Below are 25,457 nucleotides of genomic sequence, written 5' to 3' on the forward strand. Positions count from 1 at the left end.
GTGGACTGTGTTTAATAGCGGGTAGAGGGATGGGAACGTGGGATAGGCTTCCTTTTATTGTGTGAAATCCAAAAGCCCTGTAACCTGTTACCATAACAAACCTTCCACACTGATTGTGCTTCACTGGCTCTCTTCCCAGCTCCCTGCACCACTTCGTCAGATGTCAGCTACAAAGATGCCAATTTCTTATGTTAAAAGTGGCCGTTTTAACTGTTTTGAAATGCTGTTCCATAAAAACAGTCCTACAGTTTGACTTCCTCCGATAATTTTCATCTTATCGCTTAGTTTGCATTTTTGGAGTCTGTTAAGAGGAAGAAAACATTGCAAAATCACACGAAATACCGTTAACAAATGACTATATGCCAGGGCTTCTACTTTGTGAACTCTAACATTTTGACATTGTTTGCTCTGAACATGTCTTTTATTGCTTCTAGAGATATGTCCTAGGTTTATTTATAGGAGTGGGTTAGTCTTAAAGAGGAGTTCATACACTGTCAGATAAAATGTTGTGTCTCACTTGAATAATTCCTTTTTTTTTTTTTTGCATGTGTTTTGAAGAACAGGACACTGGCGTTTATGCTTTTAATGTGTATTCAAATTTTTTGAAGTTGCAGCACAAACCTTAATTTGAGGTGAATTGCAGATACGTATGCTGAAGCTGTAAATCTTTTTTTTATGAAATACCATAAACACTTTTCTTAAAACTGATACATCGACAATTATTTCCTAATAAATTTCAAAATTTTACAGCTTTGTATCTTCTTTTTTGTTCTTGTTAATTAGTACCTCCCAGTAATACTCAGTTATGAAGACAAGTGGGTTTGTTTTTCTTTCTTAGTGAGCAGGGCTGTTTGTAGCTTTAAATCTTATACTAATCCTCTATAGATTTAGGAAAAGTATTGAATTTTCCTCTTAAAATGAACTGAATGCTTCATAAACTTCTGCCAAATTCCTGAAACTGTTCTTCATTTGATGAAGTTGGATGGATAAATTAAAAAGCAGCTTGATATATGTAGAAATCAAAAAAAAAAAAAAATCCTCTCTCATCCCAAGAAAGGATTTGAGTAATAATAGAAGTTATGACACAGTCAGTGTTCAGATAACAAAAAAAAACCATTTTATCTTCCTTTCTGCCCTCTTCCATGAGAGTAAAATAAGCAGGCAGTATAGGATAATTCTATAGGTGCTCCTGAAAACCAGAGCATTTGACTGCAATCAGAATAAGTGGAGATATCCTGTTCTCAAGCTCTAAGAACAGACACTGGAAAGGTATATACTAAGCAATAACAAGGGTAGTAGAAGCCATTTTGGAGGTAGGTTTTAACCAGAAGCAGCAAATTATCTTGTCGGTGCCATATGAACTAAAAAGCAAAGCGTTTGTGTGTGTCAAAACCGAACGCAGGGATCTAGAGCAATGAGTACATGAGATAGAGTTGGTACATTTGGATTTTGAAGAGCTGTAAGAGCTGCCCAACATGGGCTTTAAGTACCATTTGAGATGCACAAGTTATCCAAGACATCTTGGGGACCGGCAGATGCTCTGCAGACCTATGGAAAGCCCCTTCCCTCCTGGTGCAGTGGCTGGGAGCCCAGCAGATGCTCTAGGGTGTCTCAAAGGGCACCAAATTCATGTTTGTGCTACTGAGCCCTGTGCTCGCTCCCTGTTGTGAAAGGGGTTTAAGCACCTAGCTTAAATGTAGACATCAACATTTAGGTGTCTTAATCTGAACTGAGTCTTTCCATTATTTCCTAAGATAATAATGTGCATCATAAAGTTACAGATCACTGAATTTAGATAACCAAGATCCTTAGAAGTGCTAGATGGTAGCAAAATTACTAGTACATTGCAATGTAAGAGAAGGTAGAAACCTTCAAGAAAGGTCAAGAAAGGAACCTTCCCCTGTCAAGAAAGAGGGGAATATGAAGTTTGTGGCTGCATAATATTTTTGCAAGAGTACATTACAGGCCTCTCAGAGTAGTTAGTAATAAAAATTTGAACATAGAAGACTGCTAGAAAACCCTTATTTTTCAAAATTTGAGCTGGCTGAACTTCTTCAAGCCCTGACCAAGAGCTAAAGCATTTTATTAATACCATAAAGTATTACTTTTTAGAGCAGCATGTCTTGGTAGTTGGAAGATGCAACTAGCATTACTGGGAAACTATCAACTAGATTAAGTATTTTTTTTTCACAGAAAAACCTTCTGAATAGTACGTATTGAGACTGAGTAATGAGAAAGTATATTGCTCCCTCTTTAAAGGTCTTCTTGGAGGGAAACCAAGAGACACAGTTACTGGCTGGACGATGTCAAATTGTCAAAATTAGCAGCAAAGCCTTATTATAAAAAAAAAAGTCACTTCACTAATTATCAAATGTATTTGATTCTTTTTTTTAGTTGAATATCTCTTTTAAGTAGCAATCAGAAGCTAATACAGGATATAGGTACAGGAACATAACTGAGCAACAGTGACAGCAGTACACGCTTTGTTGTAACTGAGCATTCACGGCATAGAGTACTTTTGGGAAATTTTTAAAGGGCAGATGTTTACTATCTAAGGAAAATGTTTCTCAGCATGCTTAATCACAAAGATTTGTGTGTGTGTGTGTGTGTGTGTGTATGCACATTTTTATGAAGTGTAGAGTGACTTAAGAGGCAATTTAGTAAATTGCATTAAAATACAGACGCTTTTAGTGCTTTTCTAGTGGGAAGACAATAAAGCATGAATAGGTAAATACCCTTAAACCAGGAACTTCTGTAAGATCCTATGCTGGGAACTTTCAGGTATGCAGAAATGACTTACAGAAAGTACCAGGAAAACGCAAAAGATAAATCAGAAGTGGGAGCAAAATCCATAAATGTAGTAAAATGCTTGAAATATGGTAGATGTGAAGGGAGTAGATGGAGTCTGCTGAACTAATAGAGATTTAATTTAATCTTTGTCCTTCAGCGCAATAGCAAACTGTAAAGACTTTACTATTCCAAAGGTACTTTCTACGCAAGGTCAGAGAATGGCCTTGGCAGAGGTAGAAATATCTGAGGAAGAAGTATCATAAAGCAACAGAAAAACAGGGTAATAAACCAGAGGGTGGATTGTATTTATCCCTTGGAAACCTCAGAGGGAAAGCCTAAAAGAGAACGTCAGGAAATCTGGATATGAAACAGCAGACTGACTCTTGGAAATTGGAGAGCTTTTAATGATTATTTTATTATTATTTTTAATAAATAATGATTACCTGGATGCCAGAGGGGATCCTAAAAGTCAGGTGGAGAAATACAACCTCAGGCCTAGTATGGCGTAAAGGCAGAAATAAAACCTGACAGGGCCAAGCTACCATAGCGTATGTGGGGTGGGGGTGGGGGTGGGGGGGACAGAAAATAAGTAAATATAATAAATAGGAAACGCACATTCATAACTTTTCCAAAAAAACCCTCTTTCTTATTAAACAGAAACTTTAAAAGGTGTCTGTGGCTCCTGAGGAGAAGCTGATTTGGGGATGCTATTAGGATTTATATTTGAGTGCTATTTATTAGACTAACATCTTCATTGTGGTTGTATTTCAGTTGAAGTAATGAATCTGAGCCATATTACCAATATTTGTGCGCCATTTGCGCTGCTCAGGTAGAGTAAAGGGACGTGCAGCTGAATGTGCTGCAGCTCACAAATTTCGCTCTTGAGGTACCAAATGTTTCCCTACAGTGATGTTTTTTTCTTTTTCTTTTTTAAGTCACAGCGTGACCATCTTGACGTCCAGTTCAGGATGAATTCGCTTTTATACCCTACTTAAGTGAGAAGTCTCCATACGTAAGGATCAGTGCAACAGCTTTCTTCTCACCCGTGCTTTTCATATTCATGGGTATTAAAGCCCTTTCTCAACCAGCTGTTTGATCCGCTCCACCAGATAACAGCTCCGTTTTGTTCTGCCTCAAATAAAATTAGCCTCCTTTTTACAGCATTTGCTAAAAATAGCCGTTTCTTTTAAAGTCTCAGAACAGAGTGACTCATGTGCTCGAGAAGAGGAAGAAAGCTGTATTTCTCTGCACCGAAGGCTTTGGAGAGGAAGCTCGCGGGACGCCCCGCGAGGCGGCTCGGGCTTGCTGTTCCCGCTCGCGAGACCACCTTCCAGTTGTGATTCACGATGACTTTTCCAGCCAAGGGCTTCTGACTTTCCTCCCTTTACTGGCACCGGCCGCCAGCTCTTTGAAATGCAGATACCATCTTCCTCTGGCTCTTGACAGAAGGTGCACAGTCACTGCTGTAACTAAAAATAAAACTTGGAGATGGCATGTCGCAACTTTTGGCTCGGGGACGCGTTGGCAGGGCTTGTCAAGGATGGAGATGTTCCTTGCGGCATGGTGCAAATTAGCCGCTCCAAGGGGAAATCGTTCTGCTTTGCAATTGTTAAATTCACGATATTGGGCTTGCGACACTATTTGAAGTTTAGCTGAAGGACAGAAAGCAAGGCACAGGGAAAATATACCCAGATCTGTTTTTTGTGCCTGCTTGCAGTGGCTCTTCTGTGGTCTGTAGGGCCATAGCTCCGTCCTGCCTTGAGGGTGCTGCATTACGGCAAAGGTCACTTTCTGGGCCCATCTCTGGGCAACCCTTCCCTGACTCTGTTTTCTCTGCTTCTCTTTGAAGCTCTTCACTGTCTATCTCCTTTCAAAGAAGCACCCCCCAAAGGCTCTAATTTTAATGTAAATGGAGCTGATTGCAAACCTTTTAAGATAACTTATTCGTTCAACAACAATGTATTTATGGAGGAACATGAAGCAGAAAATGGCTTATGTATGTGCATGTGGTGTTTTGGTTGCTGAGCAACCTTTTTCTTGGTTCAGTCACTTAGCATAAGAATACAGTTTCAAATAAGATATTTGTGGACCCTGCTTAACTTAGCATGCAGTAGCGAGCTTAACCTGTAAAGACGAGTCAGACAGGAAATTGAATCAGCTTTCTTGGGAAACAATAAGCTTTGCGAGAAGAACTTTTGTTACGAAGGACCATATATCTGAAATGTTGCTTTCTATCCAATTCCCACATGCATTTTTTCATATTTGAGTTCCTGGGTAGATCTTAAATCACTGCTCTAGATAATGGGTGCCCAGAAGCAGTGGCTGTTATCTAAAGTCTGAGAAAGCCAACGTTATCTTACTTAATGCTTGTAAACTTCCCATGTTTTTATTAATAGTAGCCTGAGAACTTGTATAACTAGATTGTGTTTGCTCCTGTCCTTTTGACAAGCTTGTTTTAACCAGTTTTACTAAAGTACATGCTTTGGCATGAAGGGAGAATAATCTTCTGTGTTGAGGGAACGAAAGAGTATACCCTTCTAATATATATGTATATATTTGTATATGTTTATGTGTGTGTGTGTGTACACCAAAGATATATTAAAAAAACTTCTTAAAAGCATACCATGATTCAACTCATTAGCTTAGATTATCTTTTTCTTTCCCCCTCAGAATTCATCTTTTTCTTTTAGAGTTGCCAGTACCCAACAGGAGCTAGGTTTTGTCCTTTACGGAGTATATTTAATTCAGCTCATTTTTCATCTTTTGACTATCTATCTCCTTTACTTTCTGTTAGCGTTCACATAAATTAATTGGAGAACCCTGTATACGTTCATTTACCCGAGTACTCTTTCAGCTCCATTCATTCTCAGCAGTAGCCTGTCTAAGGTTCAACGGAATAACAGTCACGTTGAATGGGGAAAGTGGGCAATGAAGCCCAAAACCTGCTAAACAGAGTATATGCAATTTTTTGCCCAGCCTAGCCTAGCTGACCAGCTTACAGAGCCTGAAAAAGCAGGATATAGGTCAGACAGCAAAATGGATAAAGCAGTGGTTCAGCTCTATTTTAGACCTGAGCTTCAGCCAAAGGCCAAAGACGTGCAGCTCTCCAAGTTGTCTCAGTCGCGCAAGCTGTTTCCTCCAGATTACTCAACGTGAAATGAAGGTTTTAAAAATCTATTATTGAGATAACCTTCATAAAACACGTAACATAAAATGTTAATAGAAATCTTGGAAAAACTTCTTTTTAGATGTTGACAAAAATAGCTTACTGCTAGCAAAAATTTGTGTTTAAAGTTAAGAGATATCTTCCTGTGCCTTGTGTAGCTGTATGAAAAACAGGTTGCATGTGCATATGCCCAGTCTCCATACTTTAGTTTAGATTGCATACGTTTGATTTTATGTGTTTTATAGTATTAGGTATAGATGTATTTTATAGTATTGTAGGACTGTGACAGTAGGCAGTTGTTACTGTAAGTCAACTTCTGACTACTTGATTTCACACAATGGATTCAGATTATTTTAGAAAATGAGTAAAACACGCATGAGTACATTCTTCATCTTTTAACAGCTAATTATTCCAAAGTAACAAATGTAACGGTCAAGTGAGAGTTTGTTTTGAGGTATCTTTCCTGAATAATCTGTGCTGACTTTTGCCTGTTTTCTCGTACACTAATTTTGAAAGGAGAGGATGTTTTTTGAAGAAGTAGGACAGTAGTTATGTCTTTCTAGTGTCATATTTTCCTGAGTGGAAGTCTGTGGCACACTCACGCTCAGAGCAGTGCAGTTATTTGTATACATGGCTGTTAAACTTAAGCCCCTCTGGTAGAATTATTGAGATATTTCAGGGTCAATTGGTATGGAAAAGCTTAGGCTTTTTATGTTAAGGGCATGAAATATTTGGTATGCAAATGTGATACGGTTTCTGATGGATAACTTATTAAAAGTCACTAGCACTGCAGTGTAATTAGTGACTTCAGAAAACGCGCAGCCAGAGTTTCCCAGAGCGTGGAATACGACTGTAAAGAGAAAAAGAATAAAGACAAGCGGTGCCGGTTTTATATTACTGCGAGGGAGATTTAGGTTAGACGTTAGGAAAGACTTTCTAATGATCAGAGGAGTTAGTCACTGAACGAAGTGACCTGGGAAACTGAGGAATTGCTGCCGTGTGAGGTCTTTAAGAACAGGTTGGACAGACGTTCGTCGGGAATGCTGCAGAAAGTGCTGATCTTGCCTTTGGGCGAGTCAAAGAGCCAGACAGCCTCTCAAGGTCCCTTTCAGCCCTCTTTCCGTGAGAGGCAACTGTATTAAGACCTCCAGAGTTTATCTTAGCTCAGTCTCTTTTTTCTAATAAATTAAAGAATCCTCTACTCCTGGTTCCTGCTGTCTGCTTATTGTATACGAAATATATCATCATCAAAGGGAGTTTAGTTTTTTTTCTTTCTTTCTTTTAGGCCCTGGTTCTTCTTTTAGCTATAGTTTGTGCCCAGAGGCTTGTCTCCCATGTTTTGTTCTCTTCTGGACTTGACAGCTAAACACATAGTCTTTTTGTTGTTTTTCCAGAACAAGGTTTTTAATTGGTTCTTGCTGTTTTGGGGGGAGGTGGGGGAGTGAGAGTGCTTTTCATGCAAATATTTGGCACATAAAGTGCTTATAATCTTCCACACGCTTAGAACCTAATTAGATTGTGATACTAAAGAAAGCTGCTTCTTGATTTCATTTCCCGAGTGTGGCCTTTGCACATATAGTGATAGATCTTTTTTTTCTCCTCTTTGCTCTCAGTACTTTTGTTCAATCCAGTAAATTGCTAATTTCAGCCTGGTGGCAAATTTTTGATTGCTATTGCTTACGTACCATCAACCTGGTCTATAAAGCAATCACAATAAGATCTTTTTTTTTTTATCTTGCCAAAATTCATGCAATTCATTAGAGCAAAAGATGGGGAACGCTAAACTAATCTAACTAATGTGGTGTGATAGCCTCACCTGCTCAGTGAGCTGTAAAACATGCAGGTGGCCTTGTGAAGAGAACTACTAAGTCAAGGCCTTTCAGATCTAATCTGGTAAGATAAAGCAAGTTAATATGTTATTCTTGATGCTGATAGAATTACGTGACTGTTTTGCAGGAAAAAAGAGTGCAAGTCTCTCCACCTTTAACAAGAGGACCAAGTGCCTTTATACCAGAGAACGAAGTAAGTGTGCAGTTAGCTGGGCTGGGTGTGCGGTAGTTTTTAGCAAGGAAATGCTGAAGGATATTCTGATGATGGAGCCTTTTTGCCCAAAACGGTCCCCAAATGAGTCCCATTGTGAGCAAAAGGGACGGTTTAGCAGGAGCAGGCTCCCGGGGCTGAGAGCGAGCCTGTCCTTTCATACAAGTGGTACTATTTGACTTACTCTCCGTTGTCAGTGCTCCCCTGAGACACACACACATGCTGCGTGTGCTCTTTTGATTGAGGGTGATCAGTTATTACTCTTAATGTCAGGCCTACGGGGAGGCCTATCCAGTATTACAGCATTATGATTATATAACTCTCAGAGCAGCGTCTGACCTTCAGTTTGAGAGAACCTGAAAATATGGCTGACTTCATAGATCACATCTGTGGCTCTTAAGAGAATTTATGGTTGAAAGGTACAGTCTGACTTCAAACTCAAGATTTCTGTGTATGATTTAATGTTCAATTTAAACCTTGATTTGCAGCTTGCTACAGTAAATAGAAACTTTCCTGCAGCCTCGTTCTTTTCCCATGATATTAATCTCTACAGAGTATCATTTACTGATGAATTATTTGGGGTTGCAGACTATAAAAACAGGTCCTTTTTCTGTTCTGCTTTTGAGTAGTTGCTAAAGCCAGACGATTCATGTGCTAGAACAACAGGGCCAAAAAGAAATTTTTGAAAGACAAAAGGTATTTGCTGTTCTCTGAATCTCTCTCTCCATTTCTACATAGGGAAATTATGAACCTAAAAACAGGACAAGTGTAAAGCCTGGAAACAAGAAAACATAAGCAAAACATAAGCAAAAAGGGGCAGAGTTTAAAATGAGTCTTCTAGACTTGGGAAGAGGGGTGGAGGAAAAGAATGAGTTCCAGCTAGCTGAACTTGTGAAAAGGACTTCCCTTACTTTGTGAAATATGTACCTGAGATGCCAAACTGCATAATGACTTAAATTTTCTCATTAAGATGAGAATTGTGTAAAGAGCAGAAAAATAAATGTAATGAGAAAGATTGTGTATAAGGTTTTGAGAGAATTGTTAATGAATTTACTGCACAAATGATACGCTTGGTAATTGGTGGCAGCTGAGGATGCAGAAGGAAAGCGCTGTATGGCCTTTAGAAAGCAGTAAGCCCAGTAGCTGCCCCAGTAGAAAAATGGAACCTCTAGCTGTGTTGATGAAACAGCTATCTGATACCAAGAATAAGCGTTGAATACTGTTTGTTAAGCAAATGACTAGTTTTTTTCCCCTGTTCCTTGGCCGTTAAACAATACAGTTGATAGACAGGATGTAATTGTAAATTAGTAACACATTTAATGTCTCACAAATCTTGATAAGGTAATAACATAACATTGCTCTTATCAAAGCCTACTCTATTTTAATAACGGAAAGATTTTGATATGGACAGAGTAATAACAACTTAATTGTAAAGGTTTCTGTTAAGGTGTCATAAGGCTTTACCAGGAGAATTAAAAAGCATGCTTGTGAATCCATGGATGGTGATAAATCAGGAGGAGGTACACATACAGCATGAAGAAAATACTAATATAAGTGGAGAAATTTCAGAAGGAATAGTGCTGCATGTTGCTGTGCCTAACATAGCAACCATGCAGTTCTACAGGATTGTATTTCAACTTTGTCAGCATAATTTCTTCTCTATAACTTGTACTAAGTTACAAGGAAAGCTCCTGACAAACCGGAGAAATCAGAAATCTTACCAGAGCAGTAGCAGAACTGAAATGTAGTTTCCCTAAGAAATTAGTAAATGAGACAAAAATCTCTGAAATGGCTGGGAGGATGCACTTGCTGAAGAATAAGGGGCATTACTTACAGTGGAGTGAGTGATATGCCATAATATATAGGCTTGATCTCTAATGTGTGGATAAGTTTCTGGTGGTAAAAGTAGTCTTAATGATAACTGAAGAGGCATCTTTTTGGTATAAAACATGGAAAAGATGTTGTATGGAAGAGCTATACATGTAAAAATTATGGGGCTGCTTAACTGGCTAGTTGTGCTTCTTCCCTTTCTTTGTGGCCCCACAAGTTAAAGCAGGGAAGTACAGTAGTGAGAAATGAAAATGCAGTCACTTGTTCATGTTACTTTATATATAAACTTTAACATAAAACTTGATTAAAAAATATTTGAGATACAATCTGTTCATTAGCCCATCATGAGGAAGAATAATGTACTTTAAATAGAATCAAATTCAACAAAAGAATAGTGTTTTGATCGTTTCAAGCACTTTCTAGCTTCATGTGCACTAAACTAGCTGAAATGGTTTCCCATTTCATAGTGCTTGCTGGTCTGATACTGGGCAGTTTAAGAATAACTACTGGGTATTCTAGTCTTTTGCTTGTAACTTTAATGATGAACGTACTTCAATTGGCTGTTCTTGCTGATAAACACTGAGCAATAGCACCAATACTGTGTCAGAACTTGCAATTCAAGAGTTACTTACTCTTTTACTATTGCATTTCATCTTGTGCCCGAGGTCCGGTTGGTTGGAATAATTAAAGAGCAGCTGTTGTTTAAAGAAAGCATTAAATTCCTATTCTAAATAATACTTGAATGTTATGGGCAAATTAGCATTTGATCTCCTCTTCTTATACAAACACAGAAGCAGTCGATTGCTAGACTGTTTCTATAATTTGATTACGTGACCTAGTCCCGCTCCATTAATTTTGAAGTCTGTTGTAGGGCTGAGTGCTCTGGTGGAGTGTGTCTGTACAGACTGACTTCCATAAAGACTGGAAGTCAGTGGACTTCCGTAAAGTCTTTCCATTTGACTTCTGCTTCCTTCTAGGTCTTCTTAAAGATTTGACTTCAAGTGTCTGAGTTTAACCTTTTTAGAAAGATCTACAGAAAAATGTTCTTAGTTTTCATAGGAGTGTATTAACATAACAAGTGTGCAGTGTTCATCAGTTCTCAGTACACAAGTGGCATTTGTATGTGTATATTCACACACGTGCATGCATAAATCTTTACATGTATGCATCCAGATCTGCAGAACTGGCTGCAAGTTTGTACAAAAGCAAACTTTTCATATTGCAATATGTTTCTGTCCAGGGCTAAAGCTGGAGAAAACCTCTTTCTCAGTTAAGTTTCTCCATCTTATTTTTAAGGTTATGCAAGCAAATGGTTTGGATGAACGTACTAATCTTCTTGTGGAAGAATACTCTACATCTGGTCGCCTGGACAACATCACGCAGGTCATGAGTATCCATACTCAGTACCTGGAATCTTTCCTCCGCAGCCAGTTCTATATGTTGCGCATGGATGGGCCCCTTCCTTTGCCCTATAGGCACTACATTGCTATAATGGTATATACCAACAAGCTATACATTTTCTTCTGTCACCTTGACTTTCTCATTTAAAAAACAAAACAGAAAAAATGAAAAAATTAAGAAAGGAGGGACTGGTGTGGTATTTTAGGTAAACGGGGTGTTTGTGTCTGAATGTTTTTTAAAGCTGATTTCCATCTGAGTAAAGCATATCTAGCCACAAGGTTTTCAATGAGAAGAGAGAATTGGCAAAGTACGCCTTTTCATGTTAGTATCCCGCAGTGAGACACTTCTCACATGCCCACAGAACGGAGATTTTGTGGACAGCACTTAAAGCTGTGATACCTTACTGGTGTGATTATAACACTCAGTGCACAGCAATAGGATGAGAGGCAACGGGCTCAAGTTACAAGTTTCAGGTAGACACTAGGAAAACAGTTTTTACCGTGAAGATAGACGTGGGGTCGGCAAAGATGGAGATCTTGTCTGGACAAGGTTCTGAACAACCTGGTTTAAGCTGGCCCTACTGTGAGTTGGGGTTGGACCAGATGACCTCCAAGAGGTCCATTGCAACCTAAATTAGATTTGGTGATTCAAAGTAAAGTAATCAAGCTTTTTTTTTAATTGTAGAACCCTCCGTACTGGTTAGAAATGCTTCACGAACCAAAACATGGCTCTTTTTGCAACTAAATTGTGTTTTCATGTTGTGTATGTATCCTGTTTTTCACCTGCGGTGAAGTCAGATTATACTCTAATATTCTGCCCTTTTGCCTCTGTGTTTAATTATTTTAGGCTGCTGCCAGACATCAGTGTTCCTACCTGATAAATATGCACGTTGATGAGTTTTTGAAGACTGGAGGAATTGCAGAATGGTTGAATGGTTTAGAATACATTCCACAAAGACTGAAAAATCTGAATGAAATAAACAAACTCCTTGCACACCGACCCTGGCTAATCACAAAAGAGCACATTCAGGTACCTGTTAAATAATGCCATTGTGACAGCAGTAAATGTCCAATAATAAGAACTGCTAAGAGCTATGCAAGTGTATGATTAGGTTTCGTTATCCTGAGTTAAAGAAGTCAGGGAAGTACTGGAGTATTGAATAATCCAAGAAAGTCTTCTACGTGATAAAGCTAACAAAGTTTATTTTTTAGGAATAGCATTGAGTAGAATAGCACCAATAGAAAAGCAGTAATATATTAGGTCTCTCTTTTCTGAGAATTTGTGTGCAAGAGAAATATGGTATTATTGGAAAAAAGGAGTCGTTCCCTTTTTGACATATGTGTAAGACTCATGCAAACCTAAGGGCCAAAAGAAATTTTATATTTACACTTTTTTTATTCTCGTTTCAGAAACTTGTCAAGACTGGAGAAAATAATTGGTCTCTTCCTGAATTGGTGCATGCTGTTGTCCTGTTGGCACATTATCATGCCTTGGCAAGTTTTGTATTTGGTAGTGGCATTAATCCAGAGAGGGATCCGGATACATCTAATGGAGTCAGACTTATAGCAGTCAACAACTTCTGTGTCTGTGATCTTGCCAATGACAACAACATAGAAAATGCATCCCTCACAAGTAGCAACTTTGGGGTTAGTGTTGCAAGAAGATTCTTTTGCTTGCCTCTGTTTTGCATTAGAAAGCTTCCTTCCATTCTTTCCTGTTTAAATATCAGTGTAGTTTGAAAGTTTTTTTGTCTGCTTTACTGGAATGCCTGGGTCTGCTAACTCTTATGTTAGCTCTAGCAGTTTGCAACGTAATCTGTTTCAAAACCACATTGAAAGAGAGACTTGTAGTCAGAATATTGTCATTTTAACAGATAATCTCACAACCCATTGAGCAAGGCTAAAACTTTGCTTCCAGTTGAAAGATGAAAGTTTGAATTTGTTCAGGTAGTGTGTAACTGGCTGAAAAAAAAAAAAAAAAAAAGGGAAGGGAAAAACCCAGAGGTCATAATACTCATTTTGACTTCAAGGCCTGCGATCTCAAAACATGTCAATCTTGAAACAGTTCCTTGTAGATGACAGGAAAAGGTCTGAAATAAAATAATCTTATTCTTCACACTAGTATTCTGGTCTTGAATCAACCAAAAGAGAAATTTGATTCCCAGTTAATTAATTTAAATATGGAAATTTTCCCTGAAAGTGGCTTTATAGTGCTTTTAAGAAGAGTCCTTGAATTAAACTACTGATTGCTGAATTAACCTCATCTCCTTTGATGGAAGATAAGGATTATGAGCCAAGTCACTGGATAGATTTTTAAAATTAGCACTAAGCTTACAACGTGAGCAAGTGATCAGTCACTTCTATGATGTAAGGCAGGCTAGCTTAAATCACCAGTATTTCTTATTATGCATTTGTAGTGAGCTAAGGGCTTCTTCTGGCTGTGTGCTGCTTATTATTAAGCAGTAAATAACATGATATAAAATATTTTTAGCTGTGGGCAGATGATCAGAATCAAAAGAAAAAGTTGGAGAAGAAAGACCAAGCAATTTATCTTACGAAAAATCTGAATGATCAGGGCAGATCACAGAGTGCCACAGAATGCCTTTGATATATGTGATATATTTTGATATGTTCTAGTGAAGAGGCACAAAAGGAAGAAAAAGGTCCATGGAAAAGTTGTTTTGAGTGCACAGAAAAACATAACAAAAAGTAAACAAAAAGAGTATTTATTTGCTGTCTCAGGTTGTGTTTCTGTGTTGCAGGGTTACACTGTATCTCTTCGGTAAGATATTTTGCATTGCCAGTTGATTGAGAAAAGTTATCTTATTGTTGAAAGTTGTTTTCTGATACATGTGGCGCACATAGGTGGCTTTCTCTGAGCCGTCTATGTGGTAGGATATATGTTATAAGCAACTATGATTTCCACGTTGAAACATCACCTCTTTCACTATTAATCTTATTGCAGTGGAATGCTTTGATAGATCAAAGCAAAACTTACCCGCTCCCTTCTTCTGACTTTCTGAAAGCTGTTTGTCTGTCTTATATGTGACAAAAAGCATTCTGGCTTGGATTTTCATGTTTGCTGCTGATTGATAGCTTTTTTCGAGAGCATTTACTGTAGAGCATGAAATCTGAAGACGACACATGTTGTCTATCTTCTAATTTTCCAGAATGTCATGGTGTTTTTGCAGATTGCAGATTCTTTAAGTGAGCTGGAGGCCTTAATGGAAAGGATGAAGAGGCTGCAAGAAGATAAAGAGGATGAAGAAGCCTCTCAGGAAGAGATGGCAACTCGCTTTGAAAAAGAAAAGAAGGAGAGTCTGCTAGTAATCAGTGGAGGTATTTGTACTTTTCCAGTTTGTGCTTTGTAAGCACCAAACACTTGAGTTCAGTTCAATGATTACAGCTCTTCCTATCAGTTTCTTTATTCTGGTTCTTGCTTTAGCAAGGATGGTCCTGTGACTTAGTTCATCTGCTTAAGATTTCTTCATTGGCAAATGTTGCCACCATTGTTGCTAGTTGAAATTTAGCTTTTTTATTTGGAAAAGAATCCCGTTGGCTTCTTGAAATTGGGTGTAAATTTCTATTTCTTTGTGTGCTCTTCAAATTAATTCCTTTGTGTAAACGTTCGATAATACCTCACAATTTTACATTCTGCAATGCTTAGAAGATTTATGTCACTCATAGGTAGCCTTCAGATGTGATGCTTAGTTCAGAAAATAGATTGGGATAGACCGATAACGAAGAACTCTACACTAATGCAATGAGACCTGATTTTTTACTGTTTGAATTACTCCCCCCTCTGGAAAGGACATCTCAAAATGACTGTTTTTGAGTAATCATTCTGCTATGCTGTTTCTGTTTCCTGTATTATAATAGAGATTCCTTAGCATTCATTTTATTCTTAAGTATTGTTCAAAATTAGGAGCTGAAAGCCTCTTTTCCTTTAAATTTATGTTCCGAAGGTTTTCATCTCTAACAAACCATACGATGAAATCTGTTTCATATAAACCATAGGATTTTTTTTCTTCCAAAAAATGTCTTAGAAGAAACAATGTGATGAAGACAATCAGAATCTCCAGCCATCTCCTCATATGAGAGGCTACCTGAAGACTGTAGCTTACGTCTTTTTAAAAAGTGACCTGTAAAATGCCCTACATTTTCCCAGAATGCTGCTTTGTGAATTTAGGTCTCAGTAGCTTCAGAGAGAATTTGGGAAGAAAGCTGAAAATACAAACTAGTAGTTAATCATGTCTAGTTGTTCAGAATACAAGCCAGACCAAGCATATTTGAAGGTATTTAAGTTTCTGTGCGCTGAGCCCAAAAGGGAGAAAGAATGTACCGTGAATCATTGGAGAAATTCTGTGGCTGTCTAAGAATACTCAAAATTTCTGAAAGGAAATACATTCAAAATCATCATTGCTTTTTTTTTTTTTTTTTTTTTAAATGGACATTGTCCGTTCTCATTCAATTTTTCTATGGTCAGGTGGTCTTGAGATAGTGTAGACAAACTAATAACCACTACAGTTTCATTATCAAACTAGGACTTCCATGAGTCTCTGCAACTTCCAGCTTGTTAGGATGAGGTGTTCTTTGGGACAGGAAGATTTCTCGAAGGGGTTGCTGGTAGTTTTGTTTACTTTCCTCCCTTCCCTCCCCGTATGACTGCAGATTTTTTATTCTTCACTGGGAATTAGCTGTAGCAGCTGCTGTGCAAGCTTCTTCCTACACAGTTATATTTTGATTGTTTAATGAAGCAAAGAGGAGATAAGCACTTCTGCAATTCTTAGATTAACTGACTTTTTAAGGTGCTAAGAGAGGACATATGGCAACTGTTCTGTCAGTGCATGTGGAAGCAAGCCAGGATATTAACATGAGGGTCAAATGCAGTCAGCTATACCATAGTCAACTCCTGCAAAGGTAGTTGCACAAACAAGCCACCTGTTTATTCAGGAGGGAAGGACTGATTCCTGATAGAGAACCTGCACTTGCTTGGTGACACGTTTTGAAGCTCTTTGAAGATGCTTAGTTACTAGAGCTTCTGGCGGAGTTTTAGCCTGATGTACTGTCGAGTGCTTTGCTTTTATATAATCTTCAAATGATATTTGCAACTGGAGTGTTGCATTGCTTTCTAGTGACTTATGTTGTGGGTTATAGAGTAGAGCTGGTGTATTTCCTGGCACCATACGTGCTCGACATAGCAATCTGGTTGTTGAGTGTATGTTCTTCTGTTTCTCACCCTAGTATAATGGCTTTACTAAGCCATGATGCATGGCTCCATCCCAAGATGGGATGCATCTTGCCTAATTTAAGATATCTAGCCTCCCTCAGAAGTTAACAGAGAGAAAAGCATATCTGCAGATAGTAGTTCAGCCCTTGTCTCCACATTTCCTGGAAGGATCTTAGATGTCTGCTTTAGGCTGACATTTTGGTGGCTCGATGGAAAGGATGAATCCCATACAAGCAGATGGGCTAAGCGAAATGCAGATGAAGTGAAATTTTTCCTTCTTTCATTCCATTCTCTTCCTTTAGAAAACTCTTAAAATCGTTCTCTAGTCCTTTAGTAGAGTGGTAGTATTAGTGCTGACTTCACTGTTTTTTTACAGCATTTGATGATGAAATAGTTTCTACGGATGTCTCCCGCTATATTGAAGATCCTGGGTTTGGGTACAAAGACTTTGCAAGGCGAGGAGAAGAGCATCTGCCAACATTCAGAGCTCAGGTAGTGTTTTTTTAAAGTATCTTTGCTCAAATAATAATACCTATTTCCTTACTGGACAAATAGCGTAAAGTAGTTGTAGTGGAACACGTTTGTCGCATGCTGTGTTTTTTGCCACGGTCCATTAAATAGCATGCAGGCTTCTACAAATTTATGAGAGAGGAGTCTTCTGCCATTTGTGGACAGACAAGGAAATATTTAACTTTCAGTCTTACTTCAAATATTAAAGGAATTAGTGTGTGAAGACTGTATAGCTTATCAGTAGATCTGGAATACAAGTGAAGGAGAGGAAAGGAAGAATTTCTTTTCCTTTCCTCCAAATATAGAAAAATTCTGCTTGAATAACGCTTCATTTCTAACACGTTTTCAAGTATTCCTTGCCCAGTGGTTATCAATAAATGGCTGTATTTTTGTTTGTGAGAGTGATTTGGTGAGTGTTGTTTTCATATATGCACCAAATCACTGAGTTTTGAATGTCTGAAAAGAAAACGAATACTTGAATAGGATTACTGCAGCACTGAAATGTTTGGCTATATGTGATTTTTTTTTATAGTGCCCTTGAAAGAACTGCCCTTTTGTCTGTATATTGTCCAACATATTGGGACTTCTAACCATGGCTAGACTCATAAACATCTTCTTAATATAAATAATAGCAGGCAGGTTCTAGGTGGTCCTGTTCCAGGTTGTAGAATAGATTAATCAGCAGTCTAGTAATAAATTGCAGGTAGTGGAAGAAATCTTGCACCAAATCAGAAAACTTCCAGGAAAAAAAAGTAGGTTCAGGAAAACTCCGTGACCAGAAGATTTATCTCAGACTGAAGAATAAAGAACCCATGATCACTTTCAGGAAATGTATTTAGCTATATAGCAGACTTTGCTGATCTGGATGATTTATTCTGCGGTCTTTGTATGAGCCTAAAGTAGGTGGATATTGCCAAAAAAGTAAGGCACAGTCAGTGCCTATAAATCAAATATACTGCTTAACTACTTGAGAACAGCAGGCTCTTATGGAAAAAAGCTCTACAGAAGTTGAAACTGGAACTAAAATGTCTCTGCACTTAAATACACAGGACAGCTTCTGGCCTACTTTCAAAGGAGTCACCTTGATAATTTAACTTTATTAGTATGTCCTGCTTTCAAGCAGTTAGATGTATACACCTGCAGGCTCCCAAATGCTCTATTAACGCTATTCAAATTACAATAGCATCCCAAAACCCTCTAATAAATCCGGTCATTATTCTCGATAAACCGTCTTTATCTCTGTGGTTTTAAATTCAGTAATAGAAAAAGGTATTCAGCACACAGCAGAATTTAAAAAAATCTTGTTCCTTTTTTGTGGTTAGTATGGATTAACTGCTGTTAGTAAATGGTGCTTACCCCTCCTGGGGCTTCTGGTTTTCAGAGGATCATACCCTAAAAAGTCCTAGTTAGTAATTTTTCTACTTGAAACAAACAAAAAAATTCACCTGCTCCGGTCCACCAGCATTTGAGAACCATGATACAATGCCATGAAGCAACTTCTCAGATGAAGGCGTCAAATTAAAAATATATATACGTATATATGATCCTCAGAACCTGCCACATACTTGGCACTGCAGCGTGGCTCCTGGCAACTTCACGATTTATGTTTTGGGGACCTGAAATCCTGTTTCTGATCTGACCTAGGTCATGTCTACTCTGGGCAGCTTGCATAATAAGATCCACATGTTAGAAATCCCCTGAGGCTTCCACACAAGAAGCTCAATTCAGTTGAGTGAATGTCGTCGTGATGCTGTAGGGTGTTCTAGACATCTGTGTAGGGCTGGTAGATATGGAAGATGTCTCAAGTCTCACGGCCTTCTGGACTGGCAGCTGGAGGCCAAACATGATTTTGTGAGGCATTTCAGATGACACTGAACGCTTTTGTTTAGGCAGATCAATATTGTCGTACATACTCTCCCCTCTGTCCCAATCAGGGGTTCAGTTGAAAAGATGTGCTCTAACGTGAATCTACAAGGGCCCTTGCTTAGCGGTACTCTTTGAAGACAGCCAGACACAGCAGGAAGTGGAGATGATGCCCTTAGCTGTAAAGAGGGCATATGATTGAGTGACTGAACACTTGCCAAGGATGTGGGCAAACTAACGTGTTCTCTATAACCGCAGCATGTAGAGTGGTTATACACTGTTCTGAAGCAGGATAATTCTCCTCTGCTGTTGATGCTGTGCCACTGCTTTTCAGAGAATTCACTTTCCTCATGTGAGCAAGCTTGGTTCTACCCTTGCAATCCAGGTGCTTGCCTAAGACCAAGGCAACCTGAATTTTAATACATTATTCCAGGACTTTTCAGCAATTTACCCAATGATTGTGCATTCTGGGTGGAAGTAAATGATACACCTCTGCTCGGAGCTAAGTGTCAAAGCCTGCAAGAAGAATAAGTTTTTAAACTTACAGGCCCATCTCAGTCAGAATGACACTGATCAGAGCGGCACAGCAGACAGTGGCAAGTTGCCTCAACACCTCAAGAAGGAAGGTGGTTTTTTTTCTCCACGTATATCCTGTAGGCTAATGGTATCCAAACTGAAAGTGAGGTGCAGCAAAGTGATGTTTATTGCCAGAAAGCCTGGGGAAATGGAGCAGGTGATATGGATGGAGGATTCAAAATGGACGTTTTTTTGGAGAGAACAAAATTTTAACTAACAGACAGCAGAAACTATTAAACTGTAGAGAGGACCAAATAAGGACTTCCCTTTGCTTATATATTTATATATTTCTTTCTGCTCCTGCAGGACTATACTTGGGAAAATCATGGCTTTTCCCTTGTAAATAGGCTTTATTCTGATATTGGGCATCTCCTCGATGAGAAGTTTCGGATGGTCTATAACCTCACATACAACACTATGGCAACACATGAAGATGTTGATACAACTATGCTGAGAAGAGCTTTATTTAACTATGTCCACTGTATGTATGGAATCAGGTATGGAGCAAAATGCGCTGGCTAAGGAGTGCATTTTAAAATGTGTACACACAGAATGAAAAATTAACCACGTGGAAAGCATTACTTTAGAATCCAGATGTTAAAGTGGATATGATACCTCAGTCTGCAAGTTAGAGTGGTTTTGCTGGTATAGTATTCATATAGCTTTTGATTTCAGTGAAGAAAATGATTATGAGTCAAGACAGAAGTTATTACAGAAATGTCTTATCAGAGGCCAGCCTGTATTCTCTGTTAGCAGGCTCTGTTTTAGCATATATACTAAATGCTTCAATAGCGGAACTTTTAACATGCTGCAAAGAATTATATTTTTAAAGACATATATCCAGCAGAGTAATTGCCTCTGTTGTTTAGGTATGATGACTATGATTATGGAGAAGTTAATCAGCTACTTGAACGCAGCCTGAAGGTTTACATAAAGACAGTGACCTGCTACCCAGAGAGAACTACCAAGCGCATGTATGATAGTTACTGGCGTCAGTTCAAGCACTCGGAGAAGGTACGTATTTCATAGCTAAACTGACTTCATGGAGACTCCAGTGCATTTCAGAAATGAAAATACAGTGACTCCTAAAAATGTTTATCTCTCTCAAACTAATTGTTTTTACCCAGATAAATAAACAAGATTAATTCAGTGAGTGTTAAATGTCAGTTTTACAAAAATACTTCCTAGTAGACTGGAAATGTTGTTGCTCCTTCTCTTTATTTTAAATGACTTCTCCATAAAATTGAATTGACATCTGAAATAGAATAGTGTATAAACTTGGGAATGCAGAGATGGTCAACCATGCCAATACTTTCAATTTTAGGACCAAAAAAGAGTTTATTTCATAGGTATAGTTTTCATGGTGTTTTTCATCAATAAACAATGTGAGCGTGTGTACGAATATCTGCGTTAAATGCTTGCTAACAGGAGTTCAATGCTTGTATGCCTTCTAGCGTATCTGGCAGATGCACTGTTGTTCCTTATACTGTGCAGTGTCGTGGTTGTAGGTGGTAGTAAACAAAATAGAAATACCATTCGTTAAGAATTTGTACCATTAGGATACAAAATTGCTTTATTGGGACTTCTCAGATAGAAGGTTGTTTAAAGTGGCAGTTAAGGATAGTTACTCGGAATCCTAAAATGTTGTCTGATATTGGATAGCTATTCCAAAAGGACTTGGAGTCTTGCAGCAGAGTGTAGCAAGAAAAGACCTTATTTCTTGCTGTGATAATTTACTAAAAGTTAAAAATTTTAGCCTACATGAATAAATGATGATGGATTCAAAGGCGAACTAAATGGCTGATTTAATTTTTCACAGGTTCACGTAAATCTACTTCTAATGGAAGCTCGTATGCAAGCAGAACTTCTGTACGCCCTTCGTGCCATAACTCGTCACTTAACCTGAAGCATTCACTGGGAGGGAGTAAAGGAATTTTTACTGAGTATGTAAAGACCTTTTGAAATAGATACACGCCAGAAGCTGTTTGTGATGTAGCATCAGGTTATTCAATTCTCTAGTGTCAAAGTTTAGCCGTGCTTCTTGACGGCTGTAATGTGCAATGACGTGTTTTATTTTCTTGATGCTTAACATTACTAATGATAACAAAAATAACACTGAGGAGCACTACTCTACATTGTTTCCGGTTGGATTTCTGCACAATGGTCAGAGTCCTAAAACTATTTTTATTATACTCATTTTTAGCGCTTTCTTCTTTAAGCACTGGAATAAAGTGCTTAGAGACTTCTTTTCCAAGCAATCATTTTTCAGATTAATGGAATCCAGCAGAAGATCTGTTTTGAATGTTCTGAGAACTTACCACAGAGTCATAACTCTGATAGAGATGCATGTGCTGTGTTAAATTGAATTGCCCACTGGATTCTTCTGTGTCTCCTGGAGACTGCTTGCCAGTCACTGTCTTACTACAGCAATTGAAGGTGATGTGAAATGTGTATGCAAATATTGACCACACTTTAATGTGAAATTAATCATGATAAATTCTGCGGCATGCTACTGAAGTACAAAATTCATCTGTTTTATCTTGTCTCTTCCCCAGAGAAGAGACTTCACAATTTACCATTTCAGCTAAACTTACTGTGTTTCAATCATGCATAATCTTGTTTTACTGACAGTCACCCTCAGTTGTCTTTACAATATCCATGCTCATCACATGTTGCAATTTGTTTAGTTGGCACCTGTAAAGTTGATACTCAGACTGACCAAAAATAGGATTGTGTGGTTTTTTGCACTCTCTTCTTTCTCAATGTTTAACTAAGGAAAGTAAAGGAAGGCTAGCATATCTGTTCTTTCATATTGGATGTATAGAAATTTATTTCCCATAACTTTTTCATAGCATGAAATTTTAATATTCAAAGTTTTACAAGTTTCTATGCATTAGTGTGAGTGAACAAATGAAAAGTGCAATATTTAAAAAGAAGCAAGCTTTTTTCCCTGTCCTGTCACTGCTAAAGTGTCCTTCTTCGTATAGCCATAAAGAAATTTTGAAACCAAATTTCTTTATTGTCTAAGGCCTAGCAGTTTTGTTTTTAGCTTTTGTGGCTTAAGACAACCTGATACTGAGATGCCAAAGCATCCCCAAAACAAAGCATTCTTGGACAACCAATAATATTGGGGAAGGGAAGAAATAAGCTGCCAAAAATGTCACAGTTTTGTGCTGTTTCTGTTACTTCTGACAAATTTTTAAGAGCACAAAATGTTGATATTTATAGCTTTATTTTGTATTGCATTTAATGAACCAGTGAAGTGCCTAAAGAGATGCTTAAACTTACCCAAGAGGATGCAAGTTGTCACTGCTTAAGCTTTTGTCTATTGGTTTCGGCTTTTCGTTTTACTTTGAGGAGGGTGACCGTTCTTTCTCTCACATACATTCAAAACTAGCAGGATAGATTCATTTTTTATATTCTATTGAATTGTAGAAGGTGATATAGGATTTTTTTTCCATTGACAGTCGCAGAATAGTTTTTTAAAATTACAATATTATCAGCCATATCTTAACACTTTTCGTTGACAAAATCATGGACCAGTATACTACTAAAATTAGTTTTCTCTCTTCTTTACTTTTTCTGATACCTTGCTGTGAATTTGCATGTTGTTTTTTTCACTTTATCTGTCTGTTCCAGATTGGAAAACTAAATGATTGTACACTTTTTCTGCACTTTGAGACTGCAGACTCTGTGCATGAAAAACTTCTGAGGAAGAAGTCAGTAACTTTTTACAAACTTTAACATTAGCTATTGAGAAAACTACCCAACAGACAGCATCAGAATCTCTTCTATAGGGAGCTTTGCATAAAACATCAGATTTATTTATCTGTGCAGTTAGCTATATAAGATTTCTCAGAAGCACTGAGATGTTGATACGTATGAACTTAGATTAACTTTCTAAGTTCTTAAAATCCTTTTTCCTCCCTATTGTAACTGTAGTGGCCACGCTTAATAGTTTTTGTGCATAAAACGGTTCGGCTGAAAGAACTTTTCATGCAATAGTTTTGCTTTTTTTTTAAGTGATGGGAACTGTACAGTGCTACTTTAAATTCCTTTGTTACGAAAAGTCAAGTAGTTCTCGAGAAGCACAGTTGAGCTTTGGAAAAGAGGTGAAACTAGATTTAGGTAACTAATATGACCACTTAGTTTCCCTTCAGAAATGCAGACTCTTAGAGTAGGTTGAGTTTTATGTTTGGAAACATGAGTGCCTTTACTTCTTTCCTTATGAAATATACTTGCCTGCTCAAATGCCTTCTGAGCAAAGTACATGAGTAGATTTGAAATATAGAAACCATAAATGGATTGCTTCATAAAACTTGTAGTGAATCAGTAATTTTTTTTAAGATGCCATATTGAGTCAGATATGGCCTGCAAGACATTCCATCATAGGAAATGTCATTTTACAAGTAGTTTGCTATAACTTTTTTTTTTTTTTTTTAATAGACGATGTAAACTTGAAACTTCTGAAAATGCTTTCCAGGTGGCTTTTTTTTTTCTTCAAAGTATTGCATTTACGATGTAACAATTTATAGCCTAGTTTTTATACTCAAAATTATGATTTTTAATAGATGTTTGTTCAGAATAGGTGTTTAAAGTCATACAGTTATACCATATGTTTTACTCACACTTTAGGTGCACATCGTGCCAAATTTTAATGTGCAAGTGTTCTTGGATTTTGGGGGGGGGGGGGGGGGGGGGAGGGGGTTAAAGCACTCATGAATGTGAATCCTCACACTTTGCTCATTAATACTATTGTTAAGAGTACCATAATCATTGGATACTCTCCCTCTGTGTTCCTTTATTGAGATTCATCTTTACCAGCACTAGTCCACAAAATCCCAGCCATGACCAGTTTTAAACAAAGTGTACAGTCTCCTGTCTACTGAAGAGAAAGCTTGTTAGGTATCAATGAACTCGCTATCACAGGAAATGCTGTCAGTAGGGAACAGAGCTTGTGAGCGTGGACAGCTTGCTAACCTTGCAGAATCGCACTAAAATGTGTGCTCTGATGGGGTGCACTCTCTTGGAAATCACTGCGGTTTTCTGGTAATGAAGAGAAGTGAAAAAAATTACAAATTGGAGAAGGCATTTTCATTTTCCATAACACACTGCCTGCACCTGGACATCACAGGAGTGTCATCATACAAGTACAGAAACCATTTTACACTAAGGTACAGTTTGTGCAAATAGCTATTAAAACTAGCCCTGTGGTGTCGTATCAGAATTCTGTTGAACCATAGAAGGATTTCTTCTTAACAGTTCATCAAGACTGAGCTGAAGCATGTATGCTTTGTCCTAAAGCCTTCATTAAAATGAGAAGAATGTACTTCAGACTTGAAAAATGAAAGAATTGCCGCTATCAGCCCTTTTAAAAAAAAACACTTTAGGGACAGGGGAAATCAGTGATTATAAATAGTTATAATTTAGGTCTCTCCATAAATTTATAATGGATTAGAACTGAACAGAAAGGAAAACATTTTGCTTCTCCGTTGCTTCATGAAAGGTCAAAGCACCATATTCTTCAAAGTATTTTTGTTCATAGCAGTGCTGATAGATGGTTTAATGGGATTTGGAAAAGCAGCTAGTTGCCTGAATTTCAAAGGGAGCACCTAGGCACTTAGCAAAATCCTATCAGGTACTCGCTTGCATTTTGAGTCATATTTTTAAAGATACTTAATCATCTAAATTCAAGAGAATAGAATCAGTTTCCATAGAGATTAAAGGAATAATATGAAGCAGATACATGTTTTGCAGATTTGCTGCAATTATTAATGAAATAAGTTATTTTGAGGCCTTAATATATAATTAGAAAAATCTTTCCAAAAGAAGTTAATCTGTAAGCTGCTACTCTTGCAGAACAGGTTCTCAGTGTTTCTCATGCGTGTGTGTTTTTCATGAAGACGTGCATTTCAGGCTCACATTCAAGAGTTTGGACTCTGTTTTAGAACTGAATTATTTAACCTCTGCTTGGAGAAAAGATTTATTGGCATCAGCAAGTGTGGAGTTTGTGCTGGGTCTTAAAATTTTTGGCCAGAAGGATATATTCCAC

At 37.9% G+C, this 25,457-nt stretch overlaps 1 protein-coding gene across 3 annotated transcripts in view; it reads left to right on the top strand.

Annotated features, from left to right (window-relative positions):
• SESN3 (sestrin 3) overlaps positions 1-24,778 on the top strand; it is a 42,393-nt gene extending 17,615 nt beyond the window's left edge. For 2 of the 3 annotated variants that reach the window (XM_068930437.1, XM_068930438.1), the window contains exons 2-10: positions 7,913-7,978; positions 11,123-11,320; positions 12,074-12,256; positions 12,637-12,873; positions 14,418-14,565; positions 16,833-16,948; positions 19,712-19,902; positions 20,275-20,419; positions 21,225-24,778. In XM_068930437.1, the coding sequence (XP_068786538.1) occupies positions 7,913-7,978; positions 11,123-11,320; positions 12,074-12,256; positions 12,637-12,873; positions 14,418-14,565; positions 16,833-16,948; positions 19,712-19,902; positions 20,275-20,419; positions 21,225-21,311 (1,371 nt within the window). In that variant the 3' untranslated portion in view covers positions 21,312-24,778. The remainder of the gene's footprint in view (positions 1-7,912; positions 7,979-11,122; positions 11,321-12,073; positions 12,257-12,636; positions 12,874-14,417; positions 14,566-16,832; positions 16,949-19,711; positions 19,903-20,274; positions 20,420-21,224) is intronic. The other variant, XM_068930439.1, reaches the window with a different exon arrangement.
• The last annotated feature ends 679 nt before the right edge of the window (positions 24,779-25,457 follow it).

The sequence above is a fragment of the Struthio camelus genome, chromosome 1 (genome assembly GCF_040807025.1).
Source record: "Struthio camelus isolate bStrCam1 chromosome 1, bStrCam1.hap1, whole genome shotgun sequence".
Classification (NCBI taxonomy): domain Eukaryota; kingdom Metazoa; phylum Chordata; class Aves; order Struthioniformes; family Struthionidae; genus Struthio; species Struthio camelus.